General features: G+C 40.0%; 1 protein-coding gene across 2 annotated transcripts in view; it reads left to right on the top strand.

The window, feature by feature from the left end:
- OXNAD1 (oxidoreductase NAD binding domain containing 1) overlaps positions 1-21,046 on the top strand; it is a 55,808-nt gene extending 34,762 nt beyond the window's left edge. For both annotated transcript variants that reach the window (XM_019934414.3, XM_019934415.3), the window contains 4 exons: positions 4,792-4,933; positions 18,341-18,583; positions 19,330-19,438; positions 20,112-21,046. In XM_019934414.3, coding sequence (XP_019789973.2) covers positions 4,792-4,933; positions 18,341-18,583; positions 19,330-19,438; positions 20,112-20,266 — 649 coding nt within the window. In that variant the 3' untranslated portion in view covers positions 20,267-21,046. The remainder of the gene's footprint in view (positions 1-4,791; positions 4,934-18,340; positions 18,584-19,329; positions 19,439-20,111) is intronic.
- Positions 21,047-21,713: the final 667 nt, after the last annotated feature.

Below are 21,713 nucleotides of genomic sequence, written 5' to 3'. Positions count from 1 at the left end.
AAGATTAGAGAAATAGGACTCTTCCCCCCGCCACCCGCTGGCAGGGCAGCTGTGCTGTAGACGTATATAGAGACGGCCTCACAGCCCTGACTCGCAGGGCCACGCTGAGGAAGTGCTGCGTTCCTTGGCATCTTTGTTCAGATGGTGTCCTCCTCCACTGCTTGTCTGATGAGCACTGTCTTTCAGGACTCCTCAGTGAAGTCCTTCCTAATTCCTCCACCCCTAGTGGAATTGACTACTTCTTCCTCGCCTCCCCTCCCCACGTCCCACCCTCCAAGCAAGTTTTTTTTTTTTAAGTAAAGCAGCAGCTTTATTAGTATTTGCCTGAGAAAATCAGGATCACATATGTTGGAGCTAAGAAGAAACCTATACTAAGTACAGGTACTTCCAGACAGATCTCAAATGATGAGCGTTTTCTCTCTGCCAAGCAGAGTTTTTCATAGCCCCATTAATCGTGTTTATTTGTTAATTTTCCTCCCACTTGGGAGTTTTTTGAGGGTAGGAACCAAGACATACTTGCATCTTTACCTGCAACACCAACCCCAGTGCCTGTTCATGGTGGGCAGATGCCGTCTGTCGCGTTTGCCGAGTACGGTAGCTGACGGCTAAAGCATTGTCGTTCGGCTGTGGTTTGTGTGCCTGCTCTGTGCTGGGCCCTGGGGCAGGATGGGGCTGCCTGGTGTGTCACATTGGATGTGGATATGTGCGCTTCACTACAGAATTAGGTCTTTTCTCTCTGCTCTTCACGTACTCACTCATCTGGTTGCTGATCCTGCAGAGGGCATTTTTAAAGGGGTGCATGTGCGCGCGCTTGTGTGTTTAAAACTTAATTCTTTCTTAGAAAGATGTTTTATTAAATACGTATTGTACATATTTTCTTAAGTCCATTCAGATGAGGTTCTTCTGTAGCATTTCATGAAGGAGTCCTTTTAAAGGCAAAGGGTTTCCAGAGTTACTAGAGAAGAGGGACACCTGAGAGAAAGGTCTTTATCAACATCAAGCAGCAGAGGGTGCTATAGTTCAGGAGATAAAGCAGCAAAAGTAGCTCAGAGATTAATTTTTTTAAACACAGAAGCTATGGAGATGCCATTTACCTCTTCTCTGAAAGCATATAGCAACTGTGTTAATAAATGTTAGCTATAGTCTTTTAAAATTTGTATCTTGTCTGAAATGGAAGGGGAATTAGAATATTCATGGGAAAGAAGGAAGTGAATAAATGCGAAAACAGCCTGGGGACCTTTTCTGGAGCACTTCCAGTCCAGAACTGGTTTTCTAAGACTATAAAAAAATGACCAGATATCTAAGGCCAGAGATGAGGAGAGAACATCTTTTAAGGCCATACATAGATCAAATCAGGAGAGAACATCAAGTGCTTTTCGTGTAAGCCTGCTGGTAGGGAAGCAACTGGAGGGAAATGATACTATTGCTTTTTTTTAATACTGTTGCTCTTTGATGGCTGAGAAGCAGCTATATTGGATATTTGAGTTTTCTGGACATGGAGATGAGAATTTCCTGTGGTCCCAGTTTCTAAAGAGTTTCCCTTTCCTTGGTATGTGACTAGATTTGTTGCATTTCCTAGAATCACCCCCCCTGCCCCCCCCCCCTCCAAAAAAAGTTTCTGTGGCATGGAATTCAATTCAGTAGAAGAACTCACAAGAGTTCTCGACTACAGGAGAATGGTTAGAAGAGAAGAAGGAAAATGAGACTCTTGGAACTTAGGAGCCTGCATCAGCCTGTTTAGTTTTTCAAATGCCAGTGAAAGAGTGTTTGTTGCCATTTTTTTCCCCATACTTTTTAAAAACTTTTATTGAGATATACTTTACATATCATAAAATTCACTCATTTAAAGTGTACAATTCAGTGATTTCTAGTATATTCACAGAACTGTACAGTGATCAATCAGCCCAGACAAATTTTAGAATGTTCTCATCATCCCAGAAAAAAACTCTGCACTAATTATCATTCAGTCCCCATCCTCACCCTCTTAGGCAACCACTGTTCTACTTTCTGTCTTTGCAGATTTGCCTCTTCTGGACATTTAATATCAATAGAAATATATAATATGTGATCTTTTTTTGTGACTGGTTTCTTTAACTTAACATAATTTTGTTGTTCATCGATGTGGTGGCATGTGATCAGTATTTAATTCCGTCGTGTGGATGTACCACATTTTGTTTATGCCTTCATCAGTTGATGAATGTTAGATTATTTTGAAACTTTTAGACTATTATCAATAATGCTGCTGTGAACATTCATGTACATGCTTTTGAGTGGACATATATATTTTTTTCTCTTCGGTATATACCTAGGAGTGGAATTGCTGGTCACATATGTTTAACATTTTCAGGCACTGCCAAATTGTTTTCTAAAGTGGCAAGACCATTTTACATTCCCATCAGCGATGTGTAAGGGTTCTGATTTCTCTGATCCTTGATATTGTCTTTTTGATTAGCCATCCATCCAAGTGAGTGTGAAGTGATAGCCCATTGTGATTTTGATTTGCCTTTCCCTAATAACTAATGATGTTGAGGATTTTTCATGTACTTATTAACCATTTGTATATCTTCTTTGGAGAAACGTTTGTACAAATCCTTTGCCCATTTTTTACTTGAGTTGTCTTTTTATTACTGACTTGTTAAGAGTTCTTTATATAATGTGTATCCAAGTCCCTTATTAGATACATGATTTGAAAATATTTTCTCCCATTCTGAGGGTCATCTTTTTCTTGATGGTATCATTTGTGGCACAAAGTTTTTCATTGTATGCAGTCTAGTTTCTCCATTTTTTCTTTGACCTTTGTGTTTTAGTGTCATTTCTAAGTATCTGTTGCCATGAAGAGTTACTCCTGTGTAAGTCTTCTAAGAGTTTATAATGTTAGCTTTTATATTTAAGTCTGTGATCTGAGTTAATGTTTGTATATGGTGTGAGGTAAGGGTCCAACTTTATTCTTTTTGTGTGGCTATTCAGTTGTCCCAGCACCACTTGTTGTTTGTTTGTTTTAATTGAAGTATAGTTGATTTACAATGTTGTGTTAGTTTCAGGTGTACAGCAAAGTGATTCAGTTATTTATATATGTGTGTGTGTGTGTGTATGTGTATACACACACACACACATATATATATATATATTCTTTTTCAGGTTCTTTTCCCTTATAGATTACTACAAAACCAGCATGAGTTGTTGAAAAGACTATTCTTTTGCCATTGAATTGTGTTGGTATTGTTGTTGAAAATCAGTTGACCATAAATCTAAGAGTTTATTTCTGGATTCTCAGTTCTTTGCCATTGATATATATGCCTGTCCTTACACCAGTACACAGTGTCCTCATTACTGTAGATTTATAATAAGTTTTGAAATCAGAAGGTATGAATCCTCCAAATTTATTCTTCTGTGATTCTGGGTTCCTTGAATTTCATATCAGTTTTATGATCAACTTGTCAGTTTCTGCAAAGAAACCAGCTAGGGTTTGATAGGTATTGTATTGAATCTGTAGATCACTTTGGGCACTAATGCCATCTTAACAGTGTTAGGTCTTCTAGTCCATGAGCATGAGAAGCCTTTCTGTTTATTTAGATCTTCTTTGATTTTTTTCAACAATGTTTTGTAGTTTTCAGTGTACAAATCTTAAACTTCTTTTAAAGATTATTCCCAGTTATTATTTTATTCTATTATAAATAGAATTATTTTTCTTAATTTCACATTTAGATTGTTCATTGCTAGTGTGTAGAAGTAAAATTGGTTTTTATTACTGATTTTAAATCCTGCAGCCTTATTTGAACTTGTTTATTAGTCTAATATATTTATAGTAAATTCCTTGGAATTTTCTATATACAATATTAAGTCATCTGCAACTTCTTTCCCTCCAATCTGGATACCTTTTATTTCATTTTCTTGCTTAACTGCTTTGGCTAGAACCTTTAGTACAGTGTTGATTAGAAGTGGTCAGAGAAGACATCTTTGTCTTGCTTCTGTTCTTAGTGGGGAGGTTTTTGGCCTTTCAAGGTTAAATATGATGTTGGCTGTAGATATTTTATAGTTGCCTTTATCATGTTGAGGAAGTTCACAGTTATTCCTTGTTTGTTGAGTATTTTTATTATGTAAGGGTATTGAATTTTGTCAGATGCCATTTTTGCATCTATTGAGATGATCACATGGGTTTGTCCTTTATTCTGTTAAGTGGGTTTATTTCATTGGATTGATTTTCATATGTTAAACCAATCTTGTATTCCTGGGGTTTTTGCATCTATATTCACAAGGGATGTTGATCTATAGTTCCTTTTCTTGTGATAGCTTTGTCTGGTTTTGGTATCAGGGTAACTGACCTCATAGAATAAGTTGGGAAGTGTTCTTTTCTGGGTTTTTTGGAAGTATTTGTGAAAGATTAACATTAATTCTTCATTAAATGTTTGATAGAGTTCACCAGTGCTGCCATCTGGACCTATTCTTTTCTTGTGGGAAGTTTTAAAATTACTAATTCAATCCATTTACTTATTATGGGTCTGTTCAGATTTTCAGCTTCTTCTTGAGTCCAGTTAGGTAATTTGTGTCTTTCAAGGAATGTGTCCATTTCATCTGAGTTAGCTAATTTTTTATCTTATTCATAGAATTCCTTTATAATCTTTTTTTTTTTTTTTTGGTGAGGTTGGTGATAACGTCCTATCATTCATTCTTGATTTTAGTAATTTTATTTGTTTCTCCTTTTTTCTTAGTCTAGTTTGTCAGTTTTGTTTACCTTACTACCCACTTTTAAAATTGCTTCAACAATAGTCATTTACTTGCCTTTCCTTTTAGGGTTGACTTCTTTATCCCAGGAGTCTCTGTGGTTGGTGGGTTCTCAATATGCTCCAGCCCCAGACTGCTAGAACAAGAGAGAATGATAGAATTGGCAGTGAAATACACAAACCACCCTCCTGCTCTCTGGATTCACAATCAGGTGAGCAAACCTGTGTTTAAACTGGGAGATCTGGGATCTCTGTCTCCCACAGAATTTGTGTTCAGCTCACTTAATCCACCTAAGAAACCTAGGCTTGCATGAAAAGGGTAGAAGCTCACAAAGAGCTCCCCTCCATCCAGAATTCAGACTGTAGCAAGGTTAAAGAAGCAGAACCTTTTTGATGCACTAAGGATGATGCAAAGATACTTTGGGGTCTTGAAATACCTTCTGGGTCACCAAACAGTATTCAGTTGAATGCTGCTTTAGGATTAAAACATTTTTACTTCATATGTACGTTTTTGGAAATTGGCTCTGTGTGTGTCTTGTAATTGGTAAATCTATAAATCAGATTATTTTGTCCTGACCATCTTAAATGAAGAGAATTAAGCTAATAATTCTCTCATTATTTGGAGAGGAAACAATCTCTGATTACGTACTTCTCGTGCCCAGTTGAGCACTGCTAAACCTGTGGTGCCACTGCCTCTCCATTTCAGTCTCTGGAGAGCTCTTTACATGTGATTTTGAGAAGGAGTCCACATTTGCTGCTAATAATTCATTGTTCATCATGGACCTCAACACAACCCTATGCTGCTGTTCATTACCTACTAGAACTCTGATAACAAAGAGTGAGCTAAGAACAGATCAGTTATTTGTCTTCTTAGTTTTTGACCTTTATCTTTTTTTTAACTGCCATCCCCTTCACTTCTAGAGTGTGCCTTCTATATTTACCAACAACCTCCATCCCATCTCAGGCACTTGCTTATCCCCTTTACCAAAAAGGAATGTGCTATATTGCAAATATTGTAGATACAAATAAACTGATTTTAAAATTTATATGGAAGAGCAAAGGAACTAGGGTAGCAAAAACAGTTTTGAAAAAGAAGACTAACAGGGGAGGCATCACATTACTCAAATTTAAGATTAAAATAAAGCTACCGTAATAAAAACAGTGTGGTATTGGTGAAGGCATAGACATATAGATCAATGGAACAGATTAAAGAGTTCAATAGACCGGCACACATATGGCCTTTTGATTTTTGACAGAGGTGCTAAAGAAATTCAATGGAGAAAGGATAACCTTTTCAACAAACAGTGCTGGAATAGTTGTCTATCCATATGCAGAAAAAAGGAACATTGACTTAAATCTCATACTTTATATTCAGAGGTAACTCAAAATATATTGTAGGTCTAAGTAAAGGTTTTAGAAGAAAACACTGGATATATTCTGAACATCAGGGTAGGCAGATGGTTCTTAGACATGACACCAAAAGCAAGATTCCTAAGAGGAAAGATTTATATATTGGACTTAATCAAAATTAAAATTTTTTTTCTGCAAAATACACTATAACAGAATTTTCAAAAAGAAGCCACAGCCTAGGAGAAAGTATTTGCAAATTAGATATCCAACAAAGGACTCATATCCAGAATATATAAAGAACTTGCAAAAGGCAGCAAAAATAAAACAAACATAATTTTTAAATGGGCAAAGGATTGAACAGATGCTTCCCTAAAAAGGACATAAGGATGGCAAATAAGCAATGAAACAATGGTCAGCATCATTAACCATTAGGGAAATGCAGATTAAAACCATATATAGTGGGATACCTCTACAGACCTATTAGAATGACTAAAATTTAAAAGATTGACAATACCAAGTGCTGCCAATGATGTGGAGAAACTGGAACTCTTATATTGCTTATATTGTTAGAAGGAAAGCAAGATACTACAGCCATCCTGGAAAATATTTTGGCAATTCCATATGAAACTAAATATACACTTACCATAATACCCAGCAGTACCACTCCTGGGTATTCATCCTAGAGAAACAAAAGAATTGTCCATATAAAAACCTGTACATGAATGTTTTTAGTGGTTCTATTCATAATTGTCAAAAAGTAGAAACAACCAAAACATCCCTCAGCAGGTGAATGGATAAACTGTGATATCAATACATTCATACAGTATACAGGCAGACCTTGTTTTACTGCGCCTTACTTTACTGCACTTTGCAAATAATTGTGTTCTTTTACTAATTGAATGTTTGTGGCAACCCTGCCTTGTCAGATGATAGTTAGCATTTTTTTTAACAATAAAGGTTTTCTTTATATGAAGAAATTTTTTAAATTATAGTTGGGCTTCCCTGGTGGTGCAGTGGTTGAGAGTCCACCTGCCGATGCAGGGGACACAGGTTCATGCCCCAGTCTGGGAAGATCCCACATGTCACGCAGCGGCTGGGCCCGTGAGCCATGGCCACTGAGCCTGCGCGTCCGGAGCCTGTGCTCTGCAACGGGAGAGGCCACAACAGTGAGAGGCCCACATACCACAAAAAAAAAAAAAAAAAGTATAGTTAATTTACAATGTTGTGTTAGTTTCAGATGTACAGCAAAGTGACTATATACATATATATGTGTGTGTGTGTATGTGTATATATATATATATATATATATATATACACACATACATACATATATATATATTCTTTTTCAGATTCTTTCCCATTATAGGTTATTACAAGATATTGAATATAGTTTCCTGTAGTATATAGTAGGTCCTTGTTGTTTACCTGTCTTATATATAGCAGTAGTATATGTATGTTAATCCCAAACTCTTAATTTATCCCTTCCCCAGCTTTCCCCTTTGGTGGCCGTAATTTTGTTTTCTATGCCTGTGAGTCTATTTCTGTTTTGTGAATAAGTTTTTTTGTATTATTTTTTTAGATTCCACATACAAGTGATATATGATATTTGTCTTTGTCTCGTTTACTTCACTTAGTATGATAATCTCTAAGTCTATCCATGTAGCTTCAAATGGCATTATTTCATTCTTTTTCATGGCTGAGTATTATTCCATCATATATATATATACCACATCTTCTTTATCCATTCATCTGTTGATGGACATAAGGTTGTTTCCATGTCTTGGCTATTGTGAATAGGTCTGCTATGAACTTTGCGGTGCATGTATCTTTTCAAATTAGAGTTTTCTCTAGATATGTGCCCAGGAGTAGGATTGATGGATCATATGCTAAGTCTGTTTTTAGTTTTTTAAGGAACCTCCATATTGTTCTTTATAGTGGCTGCACCAATTTACCTTTCTACCAACAGTTTGGAAGGTTGCCTTTCCCCACACCCTGTCCACCATTTATTTGTAGATTTTTTGATGATGGCCATTCTGACTGGAGTGAGGTGGTACCTCATAGTCGTTTTGATTTGCATTTCTCTAATAATTAACGACATTGAGCATCATTTCATATGCCTTTTGGCCATCTGTATGTCTGCTTTGGAGAAATGTCTGTTTAGGTCTTCTACCCATTTTTTAATTGGGTTTTTTTTTTGATATTAAGCTGTATGAGCTGTTTGTATATTTTGGGCGTTAATCCCTTGTTGGTAGCATTGTTTGCAAATATTTTCTCCCAGTCCATAGGTTGTCTTTTCGTTTTGTTTATGGTTTCCTTTGTTGTGCAAAAGCTTTTAAGTTTAATTAGGTCCCATTTGTTTATTTTTGTTTTTATTTCCATTACTCTAGGAGATGGAGCCAAAAAAAATATTGCTGAAATTTATGTCAAAGAGTGTCCTGCCTATGTTTTTCTCTAGGAGTTTAATAGTATCTGGTCTTAACATTTAGGTCTTTAATCCACTTTGAGTTTGTTTTTCTATATGATGTTAGAGAATGTTCTAATTTTATTCTTTTACATGTAGCTGTCCAGTTTTCCCCGTACCACTTAGTGAAGAGACTGTCTTTTCTCCATTGTCTATTCTTGCCTCCTTTGTCATAGATTAATTGACCATAAGTGTGTGGGTTTATTTCTGGGCTTTCTGTCCTGTTCCATTGATCTGTCTTGTGCCAGTACCATACTGTTTTGATTACTGTAGCTTTGTAGTATAAAGTATTTTTTAATTAAGGTATGTACATGGTTTTTTTAGACATAATGCTACTGTACACTTAATAGACTAAAGTATAATGTAAACATAACTTTTATATGCATTATAAATGTAACTATTATATGCACAGCAACCAAACAATGGCTGTGACTCACTTAATTGTAGTACTCGCTTTATTGCTGTGTTCTGGAATCCAACCTGCAGTATCTCCCAGGTCCACCTGTATTTGTTAATTAAGCAGTAAAAACAGATCAACTGTTGATGCACAACACAACTCAGGTGAATCTCAGGGGTGTTATGTTGAGTGAAAAAAGCCAGTCTCAAAGGTCCCATACATCTCATGTATGCCACAATCTGGAAGGCAGAAATACAGTGATGGAAACGTGGTTGACAAGGGATAGGGTGGGGAAGGGTGTGAGCAGAAAGGGATAGCATAGGGGAGTTTTGGGGGGGTGATGGAACTGTTCAGTATCAATTTTGGTGCTACACTTCTCTATGTTTGTGTTAAAATTCATAGAAGTGTACAACAACAAAAAACTGTTACCGTAAAGATAATGTAAAAAATAAAAGATTTCTAAATCTACAGCAGCATAAAAAAATATTCTTCCTATGGTTTACATGTCAGGTTGTATCTGTTTACACACATTTCTAGCTGCTTGCCTTAGCATTTCCATTGTAAATGTATCCTGTCACATTTCTACCCTGCGACCTTCTGAGTCCTTCCTTTGGTGTGGCCTCCGCTATCTCATTCCTTTTTATATTCTCTTTGGATTTTCCTCCATCACTATCTCCAGGTTGCATCCTGAGTTGTTAAAGTATGCCCTGAGGGTGGGACCAGCAAGGTGTCCATGTGCCCCGAGCTCAGTGCTAAAAGGAGCTTAGCCATCTGGGCTCCTAGTGCCACGTGCCCCCTCCAGTTGTTGGCCGCCTACGTGACCTGGACCTGTTCCTGGGTCATAGCTCCCTGCTTGGTCTCATGGCTCATTGGCATTTCAGTGAAGGAACTTATTCCAAGAGGCTGTAGAAAATCTCCAAGTGGCATTGCTTGAGTGCACATCCTAATTGTATTGCCTGCTCCACTTTGCCCAGTGGGAGTTGCAAACAGCCTTTATGAAGTCAGATTTTTCTTGGAACCATTCTCAGGTGTCTGTTTTCCTCCTGAGGATTTGTCTTATTAAGCTATTAGAGTGGACAATAGAGGCACATGAGTGTCTCGGTGGCAGCAGGCTGCTGTGTTGGGACATGGAATAAAGTGCCATAAATGTCTTCCTTTATTTTCTCTGCTTTGGCTCAGGCTCCTGGTAGGGTAAAGGGTTGTAGACAGCTATTGTGTGCTGGGCGCCAGTTGCAGTGGAAAAGTTGTTTATTTCAGAAGTAGAAAATCTATATCCAAATTAGACACATTGCCATGTAATTGAAGGTAATGTCCCTTTACTCGCTTCCATTTTATACTCTACAGCACTTTGAGTCTCGTGTTCATGCTACCCTGGCAGTTTTTATTGATCAACAAAAGACAAAGATGGCTTTTGATTCTTTCCAGATGCTAGCAAATTAGGAGATAGATCTACTGAAGATTATTTTGTCACTAAGGAGACGACAGGCTTCTTGATTATTATCTTTCTCTGGGACGTATTTTCTTGACAACTTAAGGGTTGAAAATGCTCTGGTTTCTAAAAACAGTAACCTAAAGGTTTTGTTTGGTGTCATTACTAAGCACTCTGAAGGTGACCATTGGAGGGAATTATTTCTGTCTTGTTTCTTAGTCTCTTTTACTCTTAGATTCTTAGAGATAAAGAGAAATGTACAGGCAAGAAGGAGAGGAGGGGAGAGAGATTAACTCTGCTGTCATCATTAGACAGAGCCTCCACAGATTTCTGTTTTCAAGACTTGAAAGGGAAGAGCATTTTAAAGCACTTTGGAAGACAGTGTAGCAATTCCTAGATTTTAGTTATTCCTAAAAGAATGCACCCTTGCTGCTAATTTCTTCTGTCAAAAATGAAAACCCATGTACCATCCTTCATGTAAAAATCTCCTGCATCTTTAAAATAGTTCAGATGGGGTTTTTTTTCCTCCTCAGAGAAAGGATTTCCATTCATTTAACAGTTCTTGACCAAAAAGGACCTGTTCTGTGAATTCACATAATTTTCATTTTTTCTTAGATTTTCTCTAAGTTTAGTTCTTTAAGTTGTAGAGCCCCAAATTAAATTCATATCAAAAAGTACTTACTGTGCACCTGTCAGGCAAGGCACCAGGTGAGCGCTCAGGGTTGGTCTTCAGAAAGTGCCTGAACTGAGGGAGTCTACTCAGTTGACTTGTGTCAAGAATGCTCCTAGTATAAATGATTTCTTTATTCCTAAGTTCTGTTTTTTGGTGACAGGGAAGAAGGAAGCAGGCACCCCCTATGTTTTTTCTTCTGTGACAGCCACATGACCAAAATACCCTCCATGTAGTGCTTGCTGCCAGCAGGGGTTCCCCCACAGTGTCATGCAATGCCCACAATGGCCCTGGGGTTGAGCAGGACAGGGGCTGGAACCCATTTTCCAGGTGTGGCAGCAGAGGCTGAGAGGAGCGAAGGGACTTGCTGGATTTCATAGGGGCTGTGATTAAAAGTTAGCTTTCTGACTCCTAGATCAGTGTGTTTTTATCCAAATTAAGGGTTCTCAACACTGCTGGATCCAATGCCCCCTTTCATTTCTGAAATGAAATTCAAAGTTAGTATATACATAGGTACATACATTAAATAAATATATGTAAAATATAACACAATTCTCTAAATACAATACAAAGGAGAAATAAAGGAAAGTAATCCATAATCAAAGACTGTATTTCAGTGTATAAATGGTGGGACATGTCTAAACTAGAAGGTAGAATGAGGTAGGCAGTTTGCTGTTCCTCAGTGTAGGATCACCGTGAATACATGTATACAGATGCAGGTGGTGCAGGTGTTTCCTGGCAACAGAATGACCACACATACGTGCTGTACACTGGGATGTGGTTCTCCAGAATAGTGAACATGTTTGGTAAATTTCTGGACACAACAACGTACAATCTACATGGCAGTGACATTCTGGAAAATTCAGACCACGTTAGATCCAGGCAAACAATACTTTGACTTGTTTTTGTTTCTGGGTTTTTTTGGGGGTTTTTTTTTGGCAGTATGTGGGCCTCTCACTGTTGTGGCCTCTCCCATTGTGGAGCACAGGCTCCGGATGCGCAGGCTCAGTGGCCATGGCTCACGGGCCCAGCCGCTCCGTGGCATGTGGGATCTTCCCGGACCGGGGCACGAACCCGTGTCCCCTGCATCGGCAGGCGGACTCTCAACCACTGTGCCACCAGGGAAGCCCTCTGTTTTTGTTTTTTTTACAGCAGGTTCTTATTAGTTATCCATTTTGTACACGTCAGTGTATACATGTCAATCCCAATCTCCCAATTCATCACACCACCACCACCCCCCAGCCCTGCTGCTTTCCCCCCCTTGGTGTCCATACGTTTGTTCTCTACATGTGTGTCTCAATTTCTGCCCTGCAAACTGGTTCATCTGTACCATCTTTCTAGGTCCCACATATATGCGTTAATATGCTGTATTTGTTTTTCTCTTTCTGACTTACTTCACTCTGTACGACAGTCTCTAGATCTTACCATGTCTCTACAAATGACCCAGTTTTGTTCCTTTTTATGGCTGAGTAATATTCCATCGTATATATGTACCACATCTTCTTTATCCGTTTGTCTGTCGATGGACATTTAGGTTGCTTCCATGTCCTGGCTATTGTAAATAGTGCTGCAGTGAACATTGGGGTACATGTGTCTTTTTGAATTATGGTTTTCTCTGTGTATATGCCCAGTAGTGGGATTGCTGGGTCATATGGTAATTCTAATTTTAGTTTTTTAAGGAACCTCCATACTGTTTTCCATAGTGGCTGTATTAATTTACATTCCCATCAACAGTGCAAGAGAGTTCCCTTTTCTACACACCCTCTGCAGCATTTGTTCTTTGTAGATTTTCTCATGATGCCCATTCTAACTGGTGTGAGGTGATACCTCATTGTAGTTTTGATTTGCATTTCTCTAATAATTAGTGATATTGAGCAGCTTTTCATGTGCTTCTTGGGCATCTGTATGTCTTCTTTGGAGAAATGTCTATTTAGGTCTTCTGCCCATTTTTTGATTCGGTCGTTTGTTTTTTAAATATTGAGCTGCATGAGCTGTTTATATATTTTGGAGATTAATCCTTTGTCCGTTGATTTGTTTGCAAATATTTTCTCCCATTCTGAGGGTTGTCTTTTAGTCTTGTTTGTAGTTTCCTTTGCTTTGCAAAAGCTTTTAAGTTTCATTAGGTCCCATTTGTTTATTTTTGTTTTTATTTCGATTACTCTAGGAGGTGGATCAAAAAAGATCTTGCTATGATTTATGTCATAGAATGTTCTTCCTGTGTTTTCCTCTAAGAGTTTTATAGTGTATGGTCTTACATTTAGGTCTTTAATCCATTTTGAGTTTATTTTTGTGTATGGTGTTAGGGAGTGTTCTAATTTCATTCTTCTACATGGAGCTGTCCAGTTTTCCCAGCACCACTTATTGAAGAGAGTGTTTTTTCTCTTGTATATCCTTGTCTCCTTTGTCATAGATTAGTTGACCATAGGTGCATGGGTATATCTCTGGGCTTTCTATCCTGTTCCATTGATCTATGTTTCTGTTTTTGTGCCAGTACCATATTGTCTTGATTACTGTAGCTTTGTAGTATAGTCTGAAGTCAGGGAGTCTGATTCTTCCAGCTCCGTTTTTTTCCCTCAAGACTTCTTTGGCTATTCGGGGTCTTTTGTGTCTCCATACAAATGTTAAGATTTTTTCTAGTTTTGTAAAAAAATGCCATTGGTAATTTGATAGGGATTGCATTGAATCTGTAGGTTGCTTGGGAAGTATAGTCATTTTCACAATATTGATTCTTCCAATCTAAGAACATGGTATATCTCTTCATCTGTTGGTGTCATCTTTAATTTCTTTCATCAGTGTCTTGTAGTTTTCTGCATACAGGTCTTTTGTCTCCCTAGGTAGGTGTATTCCTAGATATTTTATTCTTTGTGTTGCAGTGGTAAATGGGAGTGTTTCCTTAATTTCTCTTTCAGATGTTTCATCATTCATGTATAGGAATGCAAGAGATTTCTGTGCATTAATTTTGTATCCTGCAACTATGTTGAATAATAGCGGTGAGAGTGGATATCTTTGTCTTGTTCCTGATCTTAGAAGAAATGCTTTCAGTTTTTCGCCATTGAGAATGATGTTTGCTGTGGGCTTGTTGTATATGGCCTTTATTATGTTGAGGAAGGTTCCCTCTATGCCTACTTTCTGGAGAGTTTTTATCATAAATGGGTGTTGAATTTTGTCAAAAGCTTTTTCTGCATCTATTGAGATGATCATATGGTTAATATGGTGTATCACATTGATTGATTTGCGTATACTGAAGAATCCTTGCATCCCTGGGATAAATCCCACTTGATCATGGTGTATGATCCTTTTATGTGTTGTTGGATTGTTTGCTAGTATTTTGTTGAGGATTTTTGCATCTATATTCATCAGTGATATAGGTGTGTAATTTTCTGTTTTTGTAGTGTCTTTGGTTTTGTTTTGTTTTTTTGCGGTACGCGGGCCTCTCACTGTTGTGGCCTCTCCCGTTGCAGGGCACAGGCTCCAGATGTGCAGGCTCAGCGGCCATGGCTCACGGGCCCAGCCACTCTGCGGCATGTGAGATCCTCCTGGACCGGGGCACGAACCCGTGTCCCCTGCATCGGCAGGCGTACTCTCAATCACGGCGCCACCAGGGAAGCCCGTATCTTGGGTTTTGGTAACAGAGTGATGGTGGTCTTATAGAATGAGTTTGGGAGTGTTCCTTCCTCTGCAGTGTTTTGGAAGAGTTTGAGAAGGATGGGTGTTAGCTCTTCTCTAAATGTTTGGTAGAATTCACCTGTGAAGCCATCTGGTCCTGGATTTTTGTTTGTTGGAAGATTTTTAATCACAGTTTCAATTTCATTACTTGTGATTGGTCTGCTTATATTTTCTATTTCTTCCTGGTTCAGTCTTGGAAGCTTATACCTTTCTAAGAATTTGTCCATTTCTTCCAAGTTGTCCTAAAATTTTATTGGCATAGAGTTGCTTGTAGTAGTCTCTTAGGATGCTTTGTATTTTTGAAGTGTCTGTTCTAACTTCTCCTTTTTCATTTCTAATCCTATTGATTTGAGTCTTCTCCCTCTTTTTCTTGATGGGTCTGGCTAATGGTTTATCAATTTTGTTTATCTTCTCAAAGAACCAGCTTTTAGTTTTATTGACCTTTGCTGTTGTTTTCTTTGTTTCTATTTCATTTATTTCTGCTCTGATCTTTATGATTTCTTTCCTTCTGCTAACTTTGGCTTTTTTGGTTTGTTCTTCTTTCTCTAGTTCTTTTAAGTGTAAGGTTAGATTGTTTATTTGAGATTTTTCTTGTTTCTTGAGGTAGGCTTGTATTGCTATAAACTTAACCTCTGAGAAATGCTTTTGCTGCATCCCATAGGTTTTGGATCATTCTGTTTTCATTGTCATTTGTCTCTAGGTATTTTTTTGATTTCCTTTTTGATTTCTTCAGTGATCTCTTGGTTTAGTAACGTATTGTTTAGCCTGCATATGTTTGTGGTTTTTACCATTTTTTTCCCTGTAATTTCTAATCTCATAGCATTGTGGTCAGAAAAGATGCTTGATATGATTTCAGTATTCTTAAATTTACTAAGACTTGATTCGTGACCCAAGATGTGACCTGTTCTGGAGAATGTTCCGTGCGCACTTGAGAAGAAAGTGTAATCTGCTGTTTTTGCATTGAATGTCCTATAAATATCAAATCTATCTGGTCTTTTGTGTCATTTAAAGCTTGTGTTTCCTTATTAATTTTCTGTTTGGATGATCTGTCCATTGGTGTAAGTGAGGTGTTAAAGTATTATTGTGTTACTGTTGATTTCCTCTTTTATAGCTGGTAGCAGTTGCCTTATGTATTGAGGTGCTCCTGTGTTGGGTGCATATATATTTATAATTGTTATATTTCTTCTTGGATTGATACCTTGATCATTATGTAGTGTCCTTCCTTGTCTCTTGTAACGTTATTTTAAAGTCTATTTTACCTGATAGGAGTATTGCTACTCCAGCTTTCTTTTGATTTCCATTTGCATGGAATATCTTTTTCCATCCCGTCGCTTTCAGTATGTGTCCCTAGGTCTGAAGTGGGTCTCTTGTAGACAGCATATATATATGGGTCTTGTTTTTGTATCCATTCAGCGAGCCTGTGTCTTTTGGTTGGAGCATTTAATCCATTCACGTTTAAGGTAATTATTGATGCGTATGTTCCTATGACCATTTTCTTAATTGTTTTGGGTTTGTTTTTGTGGGTCCTTTTCTTTTCTTGTGCTTCCCCCTTAGAGAAGTTCCTTTAGCATTTGTTGTAGAGCTGGTTTGGTGGTGCTGAATTCTCTTAGGTTTTGCTTGTCTGTAAAGCTTTTGATTTCTCCATTGAATCTGAATGAGATCCTTGCCGGGTAGAGTAATCTTGGTTGTAGGTTCTTCCCTTTCATCACTTTATATATGTCCTGCCACTCCCTTCTGGCTTGTAGAGTTTCTGCTGAGAAATCAGCTGTTAACCTTATGGGAGTTCCCTTGTCTGTTATTTGTCATTTTTCCCTTGCTGCTTTCACTGATTTTTCTTTGTCCTTAATTTTTGCCAATTTGATTACTGTGTGTCTTGGCGTGTTTCTCCTTGGGTTTATCCTGTATGGGACTCTCTGCACTTCCTGGACTTGTGTGGCTATTTCCTTTCCCATGTTAGGGAAGTTTTCGACTATCATCTCTTCAAATATTTTCGCGGGTCCTTTCTCTCTGTCTTCTCCTTCTGAGACCCCTGTAATGCGAATGTTGTTGTGTTTAACGTTGTCCCAGAGGTCTCTTAGGCTGTCTTCATTTCTTTTCATTCTTTTATCTTTATTCTGTTCCACAGCAGTGAGTTCCACCATTGTGTCTTCCAGGTCACTTATCCATTCTTCTGCCTCAGTTATTCTGCTATTGATTCCTTCTAGTGTAGTTTTCATTTCAGTTATTGTATTGTTAATCTCTGTTTGTTTGTTCTTTAGTTCTTCTAGGTCTTTGTTAAACATTTCTTGCATCTTCTCTATCTTTGCCTCCATTCTTTTTCCAAGGTCCTGAATCACCTTTACTATCATTATTCTGAATTCTCTTTCTGGAATGTTGCCTATCTCCACTTCATTTAGTTGTTTTTCTGGGGTTTTATCTTGTTCCTTCATCTGGTACATAGCCTCCGCCTTTTCATCATGTCTGTCTTTCTGTCAATGTGGTTTTTGTTCCACAGGCTGCAGGATTGTGGTTCTTCTTGCTTTGCTGTCTGCCCTGTGGTCGAGTTTTTTTGTAAAATGATTTAGGGTCTAGTCTCAGATCGTGCCAAACCAGTTTTCACCTGCATGTACGTCCCATGGATCTTTTAGAAGTCTGTGCAGGGCAGCCCTGTGCATCACAGAGACTGGTGTGCCGCCACACCAGCTCTCTGACTTAAAAGCCCTCATTTGCCTCATTTGCTGATTTCTGTGCTGTAAATACTCCCACAGTTGCTGGCATCCAACTACCAGTAGAAACTGGCCCACACAATTCCTGCAGATTTAACCATCCGCTTAGTAGGAGCCAGCTTCTGGGCACCACTGACTTCACAGGACATCTGGTGTCTCTGGCCCTGCCCTCTGAATGCCAGTTGGATTCCCCAAGTCATCATGACCTGAAAAAAGTGTCACCACAGATTTCCAAAACACCTCCATCAGGGGCAGTACCGCCCCCATGGAGAACCAGTGCATTCAGCTCTGATGGTATCCCTGGTGTAAGTGACCTCACCCAGTTGTAGCTGCTTTACCTGGGTGGGTGTGATTGGTACTCAACCCCTAGGCTGGAACCTCTGGCTGCCTGTTCTGCTCCAGGGAGAAGCTGACAGCACTGAGCAGGACCGCAGTGCTGGCCTCAGCCTGTGGAGCAGCCTGGCTGTTCCCTGCTGGCGGCCAGGAGGAAGCCTGGGGACCCACGCTCCTCAGCCCTGATGAGCCCAGGGTAGCCCCATCCCGCCTCTCAGCTCCAAGGCTTTAATCAGAGCACAGGTGCACAGCTCAGAAAAGGACACTCATACGTCAGGGCTGTCCCCTGGGCCCAGTGCCTCTCTGCACAACCCAGTTAGTTCAGCGCCTGAGAAGTTAACAAACGGCAGGATTCCTGAAGCGAGCCTCCGTTTCTCAACACCAGAGTGGCTGTGCAGCCTGCATCATGAAGGTGGAGGAGCACATGGCCTGTATGAGGCACAGGTGGGATCAGTTCACGGCCCTGCGAGAACTGAGAGCAAGCTGTAAAAATGGCCCTAAAAACTGACCAGAATATAGGAGGTGGATGCCCTCTGCTTTCCGAAGGAAGAACATGGTTTAAGACCTTTGCTACACAGCATTAAAGGCTCGTTTCTCTCCCCCCTCAGTGTACACTGGACTCGGAAGTGGCCATGAGAGTGGGTGGAGAGTTCTTCTTTGACCCTCAGCCTGCAGATGCCTCTAGAAACCTTGTGTTGATTGCGGGAGGAGTTGGAATTAACCCTCTGCTTTCCATCCTGCGGCATGCAGCAGACCTCCACAGAGAACGGGCGAACAAGGGACGTGGGTATGAGATTGGAACAATCAGACTGTTCTACAGCGCAAAAAACACCAGTGAGCTCCTATTCAAGGTAAGGGAGGAGTGTGTGTCCCATAGCTTGCTGTGAGCAGACTCGCATCATGGTATTAGTGTCCACGGACCTTTCTTGTCTCTATTCTGTCTTCTCTGCAATAGTTCAGAAGCTGGAAAGGCTGAATCATGTTCAAATGAGGCCCAGGACAATTTAAAAAGCTAGTGCTGAGGAGGCTCCCAGTGCAGTGACAGGAGAGGGCAGGGCTGGGGGCTTGAATCAGGAGGTGGACGAGCAGGAAAGTCAGCGTGGCGCTGGGGTTCCCCAGAGAGTCACGAGGACTACGGGTGGGCTCAGATGGCACAGGAGTAGGTGAGACCCAGCTGGGTATGTGAAACTCCCAGCGGTTGCATCTGTGGAAACTAAGTCCATTTGACAGGAGAGGCGTTTCACTCTGGGTTGCTTTGCAGCTGCAAGGATGAACAAAAGAACAGAAACAGTTAAAAGACACAACTGTGGTCAGTGAAACTGCTGCTTAATTGCCCACGCCTGAGAAAAAGGATAAAGAAAAAACTCCCGGAGAGTTAGTAATATGCTTGTTAGCATATTCAGATTTCAATTAAAGCCAAATAGCCCTCTGTACTCTGAATGCTCTGGTCTGCTCGGCTGCAAACAATATCTCTCTAAGTAGAGAGCGGAGGGGCAGACGTGTGTGGAATGGCATTGGAGGTTCAGTGTCCCTGGGGGTGCACATCTGTTTTGATTTTTTTAAATTGTAGTGTGACCAAATATGTTTGACATTCCAGAAAAATATCCTTGATTTAGTAAATGAATTTCCTGAGAAGATTGCATGCAGTTTGCATGTTACAAAACAGACTACACAAATCAGTGCAGACCTCAAGCCGTACATCACGGGTGAGTCCCCTAAAGATGTTTTGACTGTATCCACACCGTTATTTTGTGGATGTGCCAGTTGGTTGAGTGTAGATGCTTTATTGCTGGGAGTTGCTGGCTGGGAATGTCACTACTTGGGGAATTGAGAGACGATTCATCATGGAAAAATACGGAGAGGTTAGTTGGATTTACTTATTATATACAGATCTCCTGCTGCCCATATTAAAATTTATTTTCTACATTTTTTAGGGGACCTTTGCGTCACCGCCGTAGTATGCATACAAAGAATTATACTCCGGCTTTGACTGAATCAATTCCATTTGCCATTAGTAGTAATTTAAATTTCTCGCGGTTTCCCCTCCCTGGGAGGAGTTCTCACAAAGCAGTTTATTTACTTTGCTGAAGGCAGTTTTGAATCTCTCCCAAAGATCGGTATGCTCCCTGGCCCTGTCTGGTGAGTGCATTAGGATCAGCTGCCCTCATTGCTTGCCGTGGATTCAGGAAACCTGGAGACGAGCTCTCTGCTTGGGTCCGGCCCGGACACCAGCAGGAGCCAGCATGCTGATGACTCAGGACGCGACCCACTGAGCTTAGTTACTGAAAATAAACACTGTTGCCGAGTTGTGGTTAGTCCTTCCTCTTTTCAGTACAGACACGTCCGGCTTAAATTGGTGTTTATTCTGTTTTTTGGTAGAAGGAAGAATAACGGAGAAGGAGATAAGATACCATATTTCAAGAGAGACCTTGTTCTACCTTTGTGGCCCACCTCCCATGACAGACTTCTTCTCCAAGGAACTGGAGAGCAGCCACGTTCCCAAAGAGCACATCTACTTTGAGAAGTGGTGGTAGGGGGCAGGCGCAGGTGCAGAAGGGTGGGATGGACGTCCACGAGGACAGGGACAGACAGTACACTCTGTGATTCGTGGTGGATGAATTTACCTCTACCCAGTCTTAGTTTTTAAGGCTGTGAACTCAGTGACCGGTTGGAGAAACAAGAAAAACCAGCTGACAGACTTAAATGATAAACTTGTTGCAAAAACTTCATTGATTAAACTGATTTTCACTACGTTGACTTTCTTTTATGAATAACTGCTTGATTATCTCATGATGTACCTTGAATTGGTCAATAGGGATTTTCTTTCCCCTTAAGGGAAAAAAAGACATAGACTTTTATTCAGTCATATGAAAATATGGTTTTGTGTGTGAAATGTAGGCTATCTTTAAATTATTTGATAACAACCTATATATCTTATGTTGAATAAATTTAAACATAATTTCATTTGAAATGCTTTATATTTAATGTCTTAGGGACTTCCTTGGTGGCACAGTGGTTAAGAATCCACCTGTCAATGCAGGGGACACGGGTTCAAGCCCTGGTCCGGGAAGATCCCACATGCCATGGAGCAACTAAGCCCACGTGCCACAACTCCTGAGCCTGCGTGCCACAGCTGCTGAAGTGTGTGCGCCTAGAGCCCATGCTCTGCAACAAGGGAAACCACTGCAGTGAGAAACCTGCGCACTGCAACGAAGAGTAGCCCCTGCTTGCTTCAACTAGAGAAAGCCCGCGCGCAGCAACGAAGACCCAACGCAGCCAAAAATAAATAAATAAAAATTTAATGTTTTAGTTTACCTTATTGTTGCCTGCAGCCTTGCTTCTTCAGAAGTTGGATTTGGAAATAGAAAATTATTAGGAAAATTGCTTTATGGAATTGAACATCCAGCATATTTGCTTCATGTTAATAAACAACCTCAGTATGTATCCTAATTGTTAGTTTCTTCTCAGATGAAACCTTTCCTGGGGTCTGTGTCTTTGGCCACCTGCCTCAGTGCTACACGTGGGAGGCGGCTTCTTGTTTGGGCCAAAGGCAAGGATGACTGCCGTGTTCCCTGTTGAATCTGCCTTTAGTGGCTCGGCTGGCTGGCTATAGAAATGTGCTTAGGATTGATTAGGGGGTACAGAGCCAATTCCAAACCCTGTTCCTCTGCCTTTTATTTCATTCCTTTGCCAGGGTTGTTCCTGGCACAGCAGCTTCTCACATACCTGTTGAGTGACTAAAAGAAAGCAACTACCGTTTAATCCCTTGCTAAGCCTGGGGTTGGGAGGTGGTCCCCAGGATGCATGGACAGAGTGGAGAGCATCGTCCTAAGGCTGCTCTGGTGGAACTGCTAGAAAGCAGACTTGACTTCTTATCTCTGTTTAGAGTTTAAAAAATCTGAAATAAGTCCCCAGGCTCAGGCCAGGCCCTCCTTTCTGTGACAGGCAGTCTCGGACCATGGCCACTTTCCTGGAGAACCC

Source organism: Tursiops truncatus, chromosome 4 (assembly GCF_011762595.2).
Source record: "Tursiops truncatus isolate mTurTru1 chromosome 4, mTurTru1.mat.Y, whole genome shotgun sequence".
NCBI lineage: Eukaryota > Metazoa > Chordata > Mammalia > Artiodactyla > Delphinidae > Tursiops > Tursiops truncatus.
Note: the sequence above shows the minus strand (reverse complement) of the source record. Positions and strands in the feature narration are given on the sequence as shown.